This window comes from Kogia breviceps, chromosome 5 (assembly GCF_026419965.1).
Source record: "Kogia breviceps isolate mKogBre1 chromosome 5, mKogBre1 haplotype 1, whole genome shotgun sequence".
NCBI classification, from domain to species: domain Eukaryota; kingdom Metazoa; phylum Chordata; class Mammalia; order Artiodactyla; family Physeteridae; genus Kogia; species Kogia breviceps.
Window position 1 is genome coordinate 62,250,666 of NC_081314.1, and position 15,303 is coordinate 62,265,968.

The 15,303-nt window shown below is 38.4% G+C and overlaps 1 protein-coding gene across 2 annotated transcripts in view; it reads left to right on the forward strand.

Annotated features, from left to right (window-relative positions):
* KCNMB2 (potassium calcium-activated channel subfamily M regulatory beta subunit 2) overlaps nucleotides 1–15,303 on the forward strand; it is a 247,316-nt gene that overhangs the window by 229,683 nt on the left and 2,330 nt on the right. For both annotated transcript variants that reach the window (XM_067034051.1, XM_059064602.2), the window contains exons 3-4: nucleotides 1,912–2,082; nucleotides 4,466–4,661. In XM_067034051.1, coding sequence (XP_066890152.1) covers nucleotides 1,912–2,082; nucleotides 4,466–4,661 — 367 coding nt within the window. The remainder of the gene's footprint in view (nucleotides 1–1,911; nucleotides 2,083–4,465; nucleotides 4,662–15,303) is intronic.

Here is a 15,303-nt window from a genome sequence, read left to right on the forward strand (position 1 = left end):
ACCAACAGTGCAAGAGGGTTCCCTTTTCTCCACACCCTCTCCAGCATTTGTTGTTTGTAGATTTTCTGATGATGCCCATTCTAACTGGTGTGAGGTGATACCTCACTGTAGTTTTTTTTTTTTGGTTTTTTTTTTTTGTTTTTTTTTTTGTGGTATGCGGGCCTCTCACTGTTGTGGCCTCTCCCGTTGCGGAGCACAGGCTCCGGACGCGCAGGCCTAGCGGCCATGGCTCACGGGCTTAGTTGCTCCGCGGCATGTGGGATCTTCCCGGACCAGGGCACGAACCCGTGTCTCCTGCATCGGCAGGCGGATTCTCAACCACTGCGCCACCAGGGAAGCCCCTCACTGTAGTTTTGATTTGCATTTCTCTAATAATTAGTGATGTTGAGCAGCTTTTCATGTGCTTCTTGGCCATCTGTATGTCTTCTTTGGAGAAATGTCTATTTAGGTCTTCTGCCTATTTTTGGATTGGGTTGTTTGTTTTTTTTAATATTGGAGCTCCATGAGCTTTTTATATATTTTGGAGATTAATCCTTTGTCCGTTGATTCATTTGCAAATATTTTCTCCCATTCTGAGGGTTGTCTTTTTGTCTTGTTTATGGTTTCCTTTGCTGTGCAAAAGCTTTGAAGTTTCACTAGGTCCCATTTGTTTATTTTTGTTGTTACTTCCATTACTCTAGGAGGTGGATCAAAAAATATCTTGCTGTGATTTATATCAAAGAATATTCTTCCTATGTTCTCCTCTAAGACTTTTATAGTGTCCGGTCTTACATTTAGGTCTATAATCCATTTTGAGTTTATTTTTGTGTATGGTGTTAGGGAGTGTTCTAATTTCATTCTTTTACATGTAGCTGTCCAGTTTTCCCAGCACCACTTATTGAAGAGACTATCTTTTCTCCATTGTATATCTTTGCTTCCTTTGTCATAGATTAGCTGACCATGGGTGTGTTCCCCACACCACTTTTAAATGGGAACATTTATTAAATACTTCATGTCAGTCATTCTTCTGGATAATCTACTTATGTCATCTCATTTAACCATAACAATGTAGTTACACATTATTTCCACTTTGCAAGGAACTGAGAATTAGAAAGGCTGAGGAAGCTGTAGAGATCACACAGCTAGTAAGCCATGAAATCAGGTTTTGAACTAGGAAACAGTTTGACTCCAATCTGTTTTTTTCTTACCGTAGGTTGCTGCTCGAAAATTTTTAAAAATACTAATAAAACTATCCAAACTTACGGAGTCTGGCCTGGATTTGACTGACATTTTTGTAAACTCACTCAAATGTTTACAGTACAGGAAAAGAAGTCTGGGTCACCACTGGACATCTCCACATTTCTTACAGATCTCAAGTCAACAGAGCCCTAAGCAACCCTAAGCCTGAGAAAAATGTTAACCAGGATAAATTCTGTCTATTACTACCGAGGGGAAATAAGATATTAAGTTGATAGATTCCTTATATATGTTGCCATTTATTTGAATTAATGCTCCATTAGGTATTTAGAGAGTACAGAAAGATCAATGATGATCAGCTGGGGGTGGGCAAAGGAAACAAACCCAAAGCATTATTTTAAGGGCTGAGGGGATTGCTTTCTTTCTTCAGACTTAGAGAAAAGGCAGAAGTATTGACAGCTAGATATGGGCCCCAAGGAAAGAAGGGAGACTTGTTTCTGCTCAGGGTTGTGGTGTGTGTGTGTGTGTGTGTGTGTGTGTGTGTGTGTGTGTGTGTGTGTGTGTGTGTGTGTTGGAAGGCAATAGTCACATGCTGGGATCCCGCTGCACTCAGGCAAGTTTGGAGGACCCCTCTCGGCCTCTCTGCCTTAGGAAGGCCTGAGCAGAGACTTCCTCTTTAGGGGTGTGTTGATTAACTGTGGACTTCAAGTAAAACTGTATTATGTTCAACCTCAGAAACATTTACCAAAAAATCAGGGACCATGACCTCCTGGACAAAAGGAAAACTGTCACAGCACTGAAAGCAGGAGAGGACCGGGCCATTCTCCTGGGACTGGCCATGATGGTGTGCTCCATCATGATGTACTTTCTGCTGGGAATCACACTCCTGCGCTCATACATGCAGAGGTAAAGCCATTGGGTGCTTGGGACTGTCTTTTGTCTCCCTTCTCCCTCCTCCCACACAGCTTATCAATCTTGAGGTCCTCTTCCTTACCTTCTTTCCTAAAAAGAACTTTGAGCAGTGCCTGACACATACTATTTGTCAATAATGTTATCTAACAATAATGATACAAATAGTTCTATGTGCCAGGGACTTGCCATACATTACTTTTTTAATTCCCATAACTATTCTATAATTATAAATATATTCATAAAAATGGCAAAACTGAGGCTCAAGATAGATATAATTTGCCCAGTGTCATACAGCTTTAGTGTTCGGCAGAGCCAAGATTCAAAACCACATCCTGTTAATTCCAGAATCCCTATTCTTGCCTCTTCACACCTCTGTCCATTCTCCACCTGCATTCCTTTCCACCACACCCCACTCTTCCATCACCCCACACATTAGTGGTTCTCAACTGCACATTTCAACTTCCTGAGAAACTTTTAAGAATACTGACACCCAGGCCCCACCACAATCATTCCACAGGGTCAGATTTAGTAGGTCTGGAGTGGGACCCATTCACCAGTATCTTTTAAAGTTCCCCAGGTGATTCTAATAGGTTGAAAAACACTACTATGCACTAACTCTTTAAATTAAAGATTTTGAACCCTTCTTATTTAAATATTTGCCCTAGGTTTACTGAATAGATAGAGAGGCAATTGAATACTGAGTTGTCAAATGCGTTCCTCCTGAGTAAGCCACATGATAAACCGCCACAGCATCTCTAGCTAACTGTTGTCCATAAATTGGACACTTTAAGCACAGGGAAGCCCAGCATTGCTATAGCTAATGGGGAAGGTCTCAGAGTGCTTCAGCTTAAAGAAACGAGGCCCTTTCAAATTAAAGATTGAGGTTTCGATCCAATAGAAAATCAAACCATTTTGTGGCATTCATTTCCCCACCTAAATTAATACTTTCATTTTAGAAGGAAAATCTGCTTGAAACACAGTAATCTGCTACAATTAAGGCATCATCTGTCCCATTTGTGGCTGCTCTGCTCTGTTTCTCTGAAGCCTTCAGCTGTGCTCCTTCTCAGTGAAAGCCCTGATGCCTCAGGCCCCAAGAGTTCACTGACTCCAAAACCGCTTTCAGATCCTCACATCTGCTTAGAACCATCCAAGACTTTTTTCCTCCTTGTATAAGCAAAATCTGACCACCCATGTCCCAGGAAAATACAAATTTCCACACCAGAGGGGGTCAGTGCTAGTATCCTGGCTCTGGTATGAAACTGGACATGGAAAGGGGGCCCTGTCAACACATGTCCAGCAGAAAGAAGGGCTATTAATCTGCAAAGAAACTGTTTTCTGATCACTCTGGTAATCAGCTTATATCCGGAAGCAAAACATTGATTCTGGGTGTGTTACTTCCTAGTCACAAATATTACCCTTGATCATAAAATTATGTATGTTTTAGAATGAAAAGCTGACCAATGGGCAGCTGGAGGGTTTGTTTGTTTGTTTAATCTTTCTAATTGAGAGGTCCCAGGGCACTGATAAGAACCCATTAATCTGCATATAACAACAGCCTCTTTTCCACTGTTTGTGGGGAAGAAGGGCAGCACCATGGAACGAGCCCGGGCAGTAGAGAAATAGAGGATTGGATGGAATCACAATTTCCATCACTTACTAGCTGTGTATCCTTGCATGTCTTTGATCTCTCTGACTGTCAATTCACTCAGCTTTAAAAGGAATTAATACCTCACCTATAGGGTTATTGGGAGAACAAAGAAGACAATGTATGTAAAACACCAGTTAGGGTGAAGGGGGATGCCATAAGTGATTGCTCTTGGTATAATCAAAAGGTGGAGTTATCTTTTCTCCCTTATTAGAAATACCTTAAAGAAATATATCACTATCCTTTCATCTGTCACATTGGACCTCAAGCCCCTCCACCCTTTCACCATCTCTCCTCCCCTTCTCCCTTATCCCTTCTCTGCCTACAAACTGGGCAGACATTGCGAGGTGAGGACCAAGGCATGGCAGGAAGCAGCTTAAAATGCAGAAATGCAGGGTGAGTACAGGTTGTGATGTAAAAAGATGCTGCCTTATGCTTACCAGTGAATTTGATAAGGAAAAATATTTAACTTAAATCAAGCATTGGAAAAGATGATATTATATCTGATGGAAATCATTGGCAAAGTTCTCAGATGCCAGGCAAAGTTTGTCTGTGTTTATATTATAGTTAGCCTAAAGCTGCTCTATTTAAAAACATACACATTAACAAATAGGTTGTATTATAGATCTGGAAGATTCTTCAGGTCAAGGAGCTGACAAATGTTCCCCTCTGATTACACCTTCTTTGCCCTTGGCATTTGGGCCTGTGCTTATTCTCCTCCTCTCTGTGTAGTGTGTGGACCGAGGAGGCTCAGTGCACCTTGCTGAATGCATCCATCACGGAAACATTTAACTGCTCCTTCAGCTGTGGTCCGGACTGCTGGAAACTCTCTCAGTACCCCTGTCTCCAGGTGTACGTTAACGTGACTTCTTCTGGAGAGAAGCTCCTTCTCTACCACACGGAAGAGACAATGAAAATCAATCATGAGGTAGGAGCTGGGCGCACACTGCATCTCGTTCACCCCCACACAGCTCCGCACCATTCCATCTCTATCAAGTTCCCCTGCACCAGAACTTCAAAGGAAAATGCCACTAGGAGGCAGGCCCTTCCTCATCCAGTCACAGAACTCACTACACTACTTGACTCTCTTACTTGGGAAACATTTATTTTCTGTGCAAGTGGTGGTCAAATCATTCCCCATTTTAGAACAGTGACGATTTAGCCTTTACTTTTATTTAGAAGGGTAAACATTATATCCTTATTGATACACAAATAGACTTAGTCCTTCAAAGCAAATGTGCAGTTTAGTCAGAGTTGTACAAGCCAAAAAACAAGATATTTGTCATATACCTGGGAACCACGGGGTAAAACTATATTTTGCTCTTCTACGGTCATTGTCACTTTGTTCTGTGGTCTTGGAGATGTAACTTAAGCTCTCTGAGCCTCAGTATCCTTTTCTCTAAAAATTTAATGACAATGACCATCTTGCAAGGTCATTCACTGTGAGGATTAGAACAGAGTATGGAGAGTGCTGAGCAGAGCACAGGTGAGACCTTCAACCCATGGTCACAGTATGTATGCCTGTGCATATTTCTTCACATTGTTATGTTCATAGATGCTGAATTTTCCAGCACTAACATATTCAAGTCCACGTGGTGGATGCTCAATATGTATTGTATTAAAGCTGCACATAAAATTTGCATTTAAAAGGTCTGGGATGACTAGTAAAGTGTCAGCAGAACCAGCCTGCCATTATCAGTTTTAAGTTAAATACATTGTGTTTTGGATTTATGGTAGCAATTTAGATGGCCAGAGTACTTTCACATGCCAAGACAACCTGATACCATTCTCCGACAGGACAATTGGCTCTCGTCACCAGGATACAATTCTCACAACTCTAGCCTTTCTTGTAAAAACTTTTCATTACAATTATCAGCATTTAAATGATACAGATTACACGTATTGAAAAATGTGCAGTAGCTGCAAAGCTTGATACTAGAACATAGGATTAGTTTTGTGATATATTAACAAAAAGTAAGTAAACCCACCTTGCATTTTGGTTACAGTAACTTAAAAGAATTCTTGCAAATATCTCTGAGGACACAATGTCTGCTCGATTTCCTTTTGTTTGCGGTACCCACAAACAATACCAGTCCTAATCCTATTCTACAAATATACATACCTTAGTTCTCCCACAAAGTATACGTTTTTCAAGATCCCTCAAGTCAAGTTTTTAAATCAAAACTGACCTGTAATGATGAATGTCTGTAAAACTCTCAAATCTCCAAGGAATTGGAAATTGGCCAAAATTGAATAGGCATCAAAAAGTGGGACATATTTCCATTTTTCTCGTTTTGACATTTTATCACTACAGTATGAATGCAGTATGAATGAATGCAGTATGTAAGCTATAAACCCTATGAATGCAGTATGTAAGCTATAAATTGGGAGTGAACCTACCATGGAAAATCTCAGTTAAAATTTTAGGACCAGTATTCTGTCTGCTGTCAGTAATGATACTAAGTCATTGTTTGGTTTATTTACCTTGTTTTTAACTGTAAAACATGCAAGAAATGAAAAAGTACAGTTCAAACACTTGTTATAGAGATTACCCCACATAACCACCATGAAAGCAAAGAAATAAAACATATCCTGCACTGCAGGAAATCAGAACATTGCAGTTCTGGTGACTAATGTTATTAGTACATTTTCATTTATTTATTGGCATTTTGAATTTCCTTTTTTTTTAATAATGTCTGTTCAAGTCCCTTGTTTTCTATTGGATGGTTTCTTCTTAGTATTCATTGTAGGAATACTTTAAATCTAGATATGAACCTTCCTTGATTGTTGTGTTGCAAATTCCTTCTCCTGAAATGAAAGGTGGCCTTTTCACTCTCTTAATGATGTATTTGAATGAAAGAAGTCTCTAATTCCAGTGCAACCAAACCTTGTCAATATTTTTCTCTTTTCTCTTTCTTCTTTTTCCTTTCTTTCTCTTCTTCTTCCTTTCTTTCATTTGTTTTCTTTTCTTTCTTTTTTTCAAACATTTGGTTGTCCTGCTGTCTGTTTAAAAAGTCTTCATCTACCCTGAGATCATAAAGTCATTCTCCCAAATTATCTTCTAGAAATGTTATTGTTTCTCCTTTCACATTTAGAGTACAATCTGCCTGGAATTGATTTTTATGCAGGAGTCAAGTTTCTAGATTTCTTTTTTATTCATATGGACAATCATTTGTCCAAGTCCATTTATGAAAAGACCACCCTTTCTTCACTGGATTATTTTTATGATCCCATTTTCCCCTCTATTTTCTTGGAAGTTATGTGTTCTGTCACTATTCTTTTAGTGTTTAACTAGTGATTACAACTTGCAATCTTGACTAATCAAGGATATTAAAAGATTTAAACTCCATTTATTCTCTTCTCAAGTTATATATTATCATCATTTTTATTTGATATATACTTTAAGCCCATGAAGATATTATTATTGTTTTTGTATATAATAGCTATCTATTTAGATGCGTCCACATCATTTTCCATTTTCTTATTCTTCATTCCTTCATCTTTGGTCTGGGATCATTTTTTCCTACTTCCTGAAGAACACTCTTTAATTATTTAGTGCAATATCTGCTCTAAAGAAATCTCTAAGCATTCGTCTGAAAATATTTTCTTTCATTTTCATTCTCAAAGTATATATTCACTGGGTATATAATTCTAAGTTGGCTGTTATTTTATTTCTGTACATTGAAAGCATTCCATTGTCTTCTGGTGAGCATTGCTACTCTTTGGAAATCAGCTCTCAGTCTAATTGCTACTTCTTTGAAGGTAATTTTGGTCTACTTTAAAGATTATTTTCTTTGGTTTTCTACTGTTGAATTACTATGTGCCAAAGTAAACATTTATTTCTATTTAGCCTGCTTAGTGTTCCCAGGGCCTCTCTCCCTCTTCCTTGATGTTCTTTGTCAATTTTAGAAGGTTCTCAGTCATTATCTCATCAAATATTATCTCTGCTCTCATTCTTTCCCTCTTCTCCTTTTTGCACTCCTACGGACTATACATTAGGTATTCTCACTGTATCTCCTGTGTGTCTTACTGTCTCTTTTGTATTCAATATTTTCCCTCCTTTTGTCTCTCTGTGCTTCATTCTAGATATTGACCTACCTTCTGATTCACAGTTCTTTCCTCTGCTCTGACAAATCTGTTAAACCCATCCATTGACTTCTTAATTTCTCTTATTGTATTTTTCATTTCTAGAATATCCATTTGGGTCTTATTTATAATTTCTAGTTTTCTGCAGTATTCTAATTCTTCTCTTTTAAATTCTTCAACATAACAGTAAAATTGTAGTTATTTTAAAGTTTATTTTGATAACTACAATATCTGAAGCCCCTATGTGCCTGTTCTATTTTTTTTCTTAATTGTTTTCATGTTGTATTGTAATGTCTGGTTATTTTTTATTAGTTGTCAAACATCATATCTGCAAAATTATTTATAAAAACAATTTTAAGCCTAGGTTGATATCATGATGTCATCTTTTCCAAAAATTATTTCCATTTGCTTCTGCAAGGCCCCTAGGTGCCATTCATGATCGCCTTATTCTGACTACATAAATTGAGATATTCAAGTTTGAACTTAATTCCCTTTGAGGACCTAACTTCTTCAGGTTGACCATTACTCCTAGGATGCAGCCCTTAACAGTCCCAGCCCAAAGTGAAAAGGGGGTCATCAGAGCCCCCACTTGACAGGTTGTTAATGATAATCCCTGCCCCTAGCTCTGCAAGGCTGTCAAAAATTCCATCCAACCTTCTAGGATCCCAGCCCCCTTCTAGAATCAATAGACACTTCCAGGGGAAAGAAAACACCAAACAGCAGGATCACCGTCCTGGTGCAGTAGTTCTTCACTCTCTGGTTAGCTGTCCTCTGCCTTTAATCAGAAGTAAATACTTGGAAAATACAGTTATCGCCATGTCAAAAGGTCACTAAACCATGATCTTAATGTAGCATGAGAAATATACAGGATATTCCTGGGGAGAAAAATTAAAATATTCTCTATCTTGACCTCTCCTTCTTGTTACTATTCCCCAAGCTCACCAAAAATAGTAGTGTTTCCCACAGTTACCAACAAATGGGCATGGTTTTACTGAGATACATAAGGCACTACTGACAATGTTCGATTTGGGACAACAGGAGGCAAAGGTATATCAGTCAAGCTGTCTGCTTCTTTGTAGAAAGATATCCAAAAGGGTTTTATTTTTAAATTTTCACACTCTCTAATACATTCTTTTTCTTTGGCTTTTAAACTCAGTGACCAACCTCTTGTCCATATTACAACTGAAGCTGCTTAACCTGATAAGCTGGCATGCTCTTGTGGAGCAACTGGCTGACTAACAGTCTCTAGGAGCTGCAAGAAGGCTCAAGGGCCCTTGCCTCTTCTGGCTACAAGGCTGTCACAGGAATCATAAACTGTGGCTGAGTATTAATTTACTATGGCTGTTAAATTTCTCAATGATGATCTCCTTTGAGAGTTTAAAACCTTGTTTACCCACCAGGGATCCCCAAGACATGCCCATCTGATTTAAGTGAGTATTAAAAATGAATCTTTGTGAAAAACCATCAAGTATATCCATTTTTGGTATGTAGTATGCTACCATATATGTGGTATTTTATATATCATTGTCATGAGGAAGACAGCTATTTTGGATGGAGAGTAAATTCTATAAATTAACCAATTATTTATAACTCCAGACTCAGCATCACCCCTCATTTTGTCACTATTCTGAAGCCTTCTGAGTTCTGCGCATCCAGACAATATACATATCTGGACTAGAATTTCTCAGCCTCAAGGCTATTAACATTTGGGGTGGAATATTCCTTTGTTGTCTGTGAGGGTAGGGTGGAGACTTGTTCTGTACATTGTAGGATCTTTAGCAGCATCCCTGGCCTTTACCCACTAGATAACTAGCATCATCCTCCCTCCAAGTGTGACAACTAAAAATGTCTCCAGACAGTGGCAAAACCACTGCTCCAGATTTATTTAGCTTTTAGCTTGAATGCTGGGAGATTCTACAATTTTAATCAAAGCTTATAAACACTGAGTTCCTCTGCACAGCATTTGGTAGGGTAAGGATAAAAGGGAAGAAAATAAAGTGAAGTTGAGAATCTAAATGGGAAAAAAAGAGGGGCCCACATTTATTAAGTATCTACTATATACTATGTGCCCAGCACTATGCCAAGAACTTTATAAAAATCACCTCATTTAATCCTGACTAAAACCCTACTCCTAAAGTAGTAATAGCCTAATTTTATCAAGAGCTTAAAATGTGCCGGGCACTGTATAATACTAAATATTTTATATGAATTCATTTGTTTAATTACAGCATCAGTCTCACATATTAGGTACCACTGTTATCTCCACTTCACAATAATGAAGCTGAGCTCAGAAAATGAAATAATTTTCCCAAAGTCACACATTCACTAATTAGGTCTGAATTAAAATCTAAGTCTCTTTACCTAAACATGCTCTCTCTTAAAAAGCAAAACATTAACACATCCTCTTGAGAGAGTAAAGATAAGAGCTTTAAAAAACTCTAAATTCTAAGAAATATTTATCCTTCTGATGGTATATTTTAGTGAATAGGTGAGAATCCACGCCATTTCATCATACTCCAAGAGGTGATTAGGATCAAGTAAAAGGCCATGAACAAGGACTAGAACTATCCATGATCCACAGGAACAGTCAAGGTTGTATATTCAACACCAATTTACACAGAATGGATATTAGATAGAAGTGCAACCTGAAAAGATGGGAAAAAACATGCCCAGAAATTTGACATATGACATCCCCATAATCAGCACCTAACATTTAGGGATATTTAAATTAGAAATTTCCTGAAACTGCCTATGGACCATAGATTCAGAAATGCTTCTGTGATTGACAGTTTAGTCGCTGCTCACCAAAACTGAATTATGGCACAGTGAAGGGCATCTTTGTGCAAAAATGAAGGGAAGAATGTGTCTCAAAACAGTGTGCACTGAGCGTCAAGAAGAAAAGCATGGAAAATGAACCTACTCCTTTCCATTGCTGAGAAAGAGGATGATAGTGAAGGGCAAGGTCAAATTAGATATCTGACTTACTCAATGGCTAACTGGCTACATCATGGACCTGAGGGCTCCATGGCTTAAGCTATTGTGGGTATTGACTAATCCTGCAGCTCCACATGGCTTCTATTTCATTAGTGGATTTCCTAGGTCTTTTAAGCTTCTCCTCTACTCCACATCAAGCAGTAATGCCACAATAAATGTGAAAGCTCTGGAAAACACAGAAAAGGAAAACCTCTCTGGAGGAATCTGTGTCTCGATACTGCAGGAAACTGTGGTACACAGCAGAGTGTGAATACTATTTTCCTCTCCTCTACCAAACATTTCAAACAGTCCCACTTGCCAAAATCAAGCAGATACTAGAAGTGCAAACTAAAATAGTCTAAATTTTGTGGAATTCACTTTTTTTAAAGTGATGGTAAGGAGCAGGAAGTCTCAAACAAGAATGAAAATAAAATCCCAGTTTACTCTCTCACCTCCTCTGTCCATCACTAATGTTCAAAGAACTCAAAAGTCTAGAGTACTCCAAGACTGCCAGGTGGGGATCTCTACATCCTTTGAATGTAGGGATTATGTCTCCTTCTCCAGCACAGAACACAAAGCCTGGCACGTCATACATGCTTAATAAACATGTACACAATACTCATTGTTTGCGGACACTGAAAGAGTCCCATCTGACTTTGGAACCAAGATATTTATGCTTCAATGAGCAGCATTTTTGTTTTTATCTCATAGGCACTGTGGACTAGGATGCCCTGGATACCACAGAGTTCTGACAAATTTGTGGCCCACCTCTGTGAAGTGTAGAGCCTTTACTAAGAGCCTTTTCAGCCTCATTGCTGGTCCCATTTCATCACTCCCACCACCCTTGTCCTGTTTCTCTCTAATGATCTGTTTTAAATTGTTTATGTTTTTCATGCCTATACCCAGCATGCAACTTGGTACTTTAGAGACACTCAAAACATACTGATTAGATTTCATCAAACTTAACCCCTCTCTGAAATAAGACACTGCCCTCTTAATAAAAGAACAAATGATGAACAAACTCTTCCCCTGAGGTGATCCTGAGAATTAATAGTTCCCTTCCTACCATCATAAGGAAAAGGAGGCTGACCAGTGAGGTTATCCAGCCAAATATATCCCTCCTACTGCCCCCACTGCTTTTATTTTTAGGGTGAAGGCCTGTCACTTTTTGCTTCACACATGCCTAGTGAAGCATGGCTAAACAAAAGCCCAACAGGTACTTTCTCAAAACTTCTGTCCATCACGAGAACAAAAATGACTCTATTGATGTGAAAGATTCTGGAAGGGAGGCTAAAAACACTTTCGGTTGCTTTCCAAAGAACTGGAGAGAAGATGCAATTGCTAGATCTTTGTGGTAAGGGAAAGGACAGTCAGGAGAAGGTGACAGGATCCAGGTTTCCTCAGCTGGGGAGACGAAGGGTCATGTTGTGGGGCCATCTCTGTATTTTCAATACTAAAGAGAATTTAAGGGAGTTGGGAAAGCACAAAGGTTTATTAACAAAATTCAGGATTAAGAAGAGAGATGTGAGGGCTTCCCTGGTAGTGCAGTGGTTGGGAGTCCACCTGCCAACGCAGGGGACATGGGTTTGAGCCCTGGTCTGGGAAGATCCCACATGCCGCGTAGCAACTAAGCCCATGCGCCACAACTGCTGAGCCTGTGCTCTGGAGCCCGCGAGCCACAGCCACTGAAGCCCATGCCTGGATCCTGTGCTCTGCAGCAAGAGAAGCCACCGCAGTGAGAAGCCTGCGCACAACAATGAAGAGTAGCCCCCACTCTTTGCAACTAGAAAAAGCCCACTTGCAGCAACAAAGACCCAGCGCAGCCAAAAATTAATTAATTAATTTAAAATTTAAAATTAAAATTTAAAAAAAAGAGAGGGAGAGATGAGGGTCTAAATCTTCCCCTGAATGGCTGCCTCGGAGTTTTGCTAGGTTTCTATATCCATATGTTAGGCACAGAAGGAAGAAGGACCTATAGCCATGGTAATATAAATATATATAAACAAATTTTGAGTGGCATTTAAGTGTCCTGTGTATATAACATTATTATTCATATATTCCTGTGTGTTATATATCATGCAGTCTAAAAGTTAAATCTTTCCTAGCCCATACCTCCCACCAAGAAAAGAATGATCTAAAAACACAAGGATTTTTACCTTTTCAATCTACATTACATTTTTCCAACTAAGTGTTGCTTACTTACTAAAGTTTTCATTTGTTGAAACTCACTCTCCAAACGTGATAAAATCATAAGATCACTAAATCTTTACCTCAAATTCATACCAGCCTCAGAAACATACACATGGCTATAATTTGAAACAAAAACTTAGAATCCTAATGTAGGATTCAGCATAATGTCAAATCTCTTTGGACACAAAAACAAGGAACACGTAACAAGAATCATCAAACAGGACTGTTCCTGTGAAAACCACATAACTAGTAATTTTACCCTCCTTAAAGTTTTCGTAGTTTAGTATGTGGCACTTGTTTAAAGACTTTAGATTGTATGGACAAATGTGATATTCCAATAAAAAAATGTTAAAGAAAATTTATTGATGCTTTATGCATATTCATAATTTAACCCTCACACACCCTGCCAGGAAGGCTCTATTAACCCTACTATATACAAAAGTTGATTCTGAGGAGCCAAGTAACTTGCTTATAGAAACACAGTAACACTAACCAGACCTCTTGAAGACATGTCAGGGGCTTGTGATACTACCTTATACATTCATTAGTACGAAAGAAGGACCCATCAATAATAGAAGTTAATGAATGATTGAGATATTATAATGGAATTTTCAAGGATAATAATAGTCTAGTGGGAGCCAGTTTATGTGTGTTGAAAGGTGGTGGGTGGCAAGGTTAGAAAAAGCTAAAAACACAAGGGCAGAGAAATCTTTTCTCTACCAGTAACATGAAGTTGCATTTCTAAGTGCCTGGTCCTGAGGACCCACACCCAAGCATGTATGGCACACACCTCATCTGGCCAGTCCAAACGTGTGCATTTGAGACCCTGATGACTAGAAGCTTTAATAAAGCAGCTCCTGCTTTATTTAATAAATAAAGCAGCTCCAAGCTTGCTAGATGGTCTCAAAAGTAATGTACATCGCATTGTATCTGGAAGAATCTTATATAGTGACAAAATTATTGTCACTAGCTAATAAATGTTTCTCCAAAAAAAATTTAAAAGCCAAATCAATTCACAAGAGCATAAGAAAAGGAAAAACTCCATTTTTAATGGAATTCCATTTTTCTTGAGACCATTTCAATAACTTAGTACTGTTAGCCACTAAAACTACTACTATAAACTCTCTTGGCACCAAAATATAAAGAACACTGATGCACTCATATGCTAAATTGGCTCTTTTTTAATTCAACCACAAATGACTTGTCTTTAAATTTTTTTTATGTTTTTTGAATCAAAGCATTAAAAAAATTTGTAGACATGATCTGACAGTGCTGAAGAAGGAAAAATATAAACAGATCCCCTTACTGCTTTAAACTCTTTCAATCCAACCAGTAGAAAATGTATCATGGCAGTCATAGACCAATTTTCATACTAAGTTATAACTCACTGAGAAATTCTGCTTTCTTGGAGATACTTTCAGACCCTTAATGTTGTGCTAGTACCAGCTCTCTGCACTAACCACATTTATGAGTGTACTCACATTTGTTCTTAGCTGATTAAATATGAGGATGTCAACCAGCCCTTGTATGAGTATATTCAGCCTTGTTTATGATAAATGTCAGCATGCTCATCCTCCACTCTTAACTAACTGAAGAATCTTCCTGCTTTTATAAACAAATAATCCAGTGATTACAGCACAGTGAAAAAAAGCAAGTGCCAGTATACCCACTAATAAAGTCAGGGGAAAGAGTCATTCAAACATACTCCATTAGCAAAACTCATTCCATTTCTTTTATATTTTCTTCCTGTGAAATATACGAATCTAAATTGGTTCTGGAACTCCAGGGTCCTACCCCTAAGCTCCCATCAGTATAGCTCAAAGTTCACCAACAGCCCACCTTATCTGTATCTCTACATACAGTTGTGTGAGTTGTGTACTGTACAATCCTAGGGGTACCAGTGACTTTGTAAAACTCATAGATGTCAATATTTAAATCACAACTTTTTTTCATAAAATCAGTGTATTATCACAATTTTTCAACAGAGAATAACAGTGTTTTGATGAGGGGGCATAGTTTTCTAATTCACATTAAAACACGAGATTAGCAGTGATCTTGTCACAAACCATTTTAATTCAGGTAAATCAATTAATCATTTGATAATGTGTATAACAAAGGATAGGAATTTTTTTCCTATTGGGAGGCACCTTACCATAAAGAGAGCAAAGACTTAACCAAGGGCCCACACATCTCCCAGAGCAGTGACTTAAATCACTTTTTTCCTAACTTTTTAAAAAGTTCAATGCATTGTTATATCAGTTTTGTCACTGTTCATATACATACCAAGGAAGAGGTTCACAGAGATTTCATCTCCTCAAAGA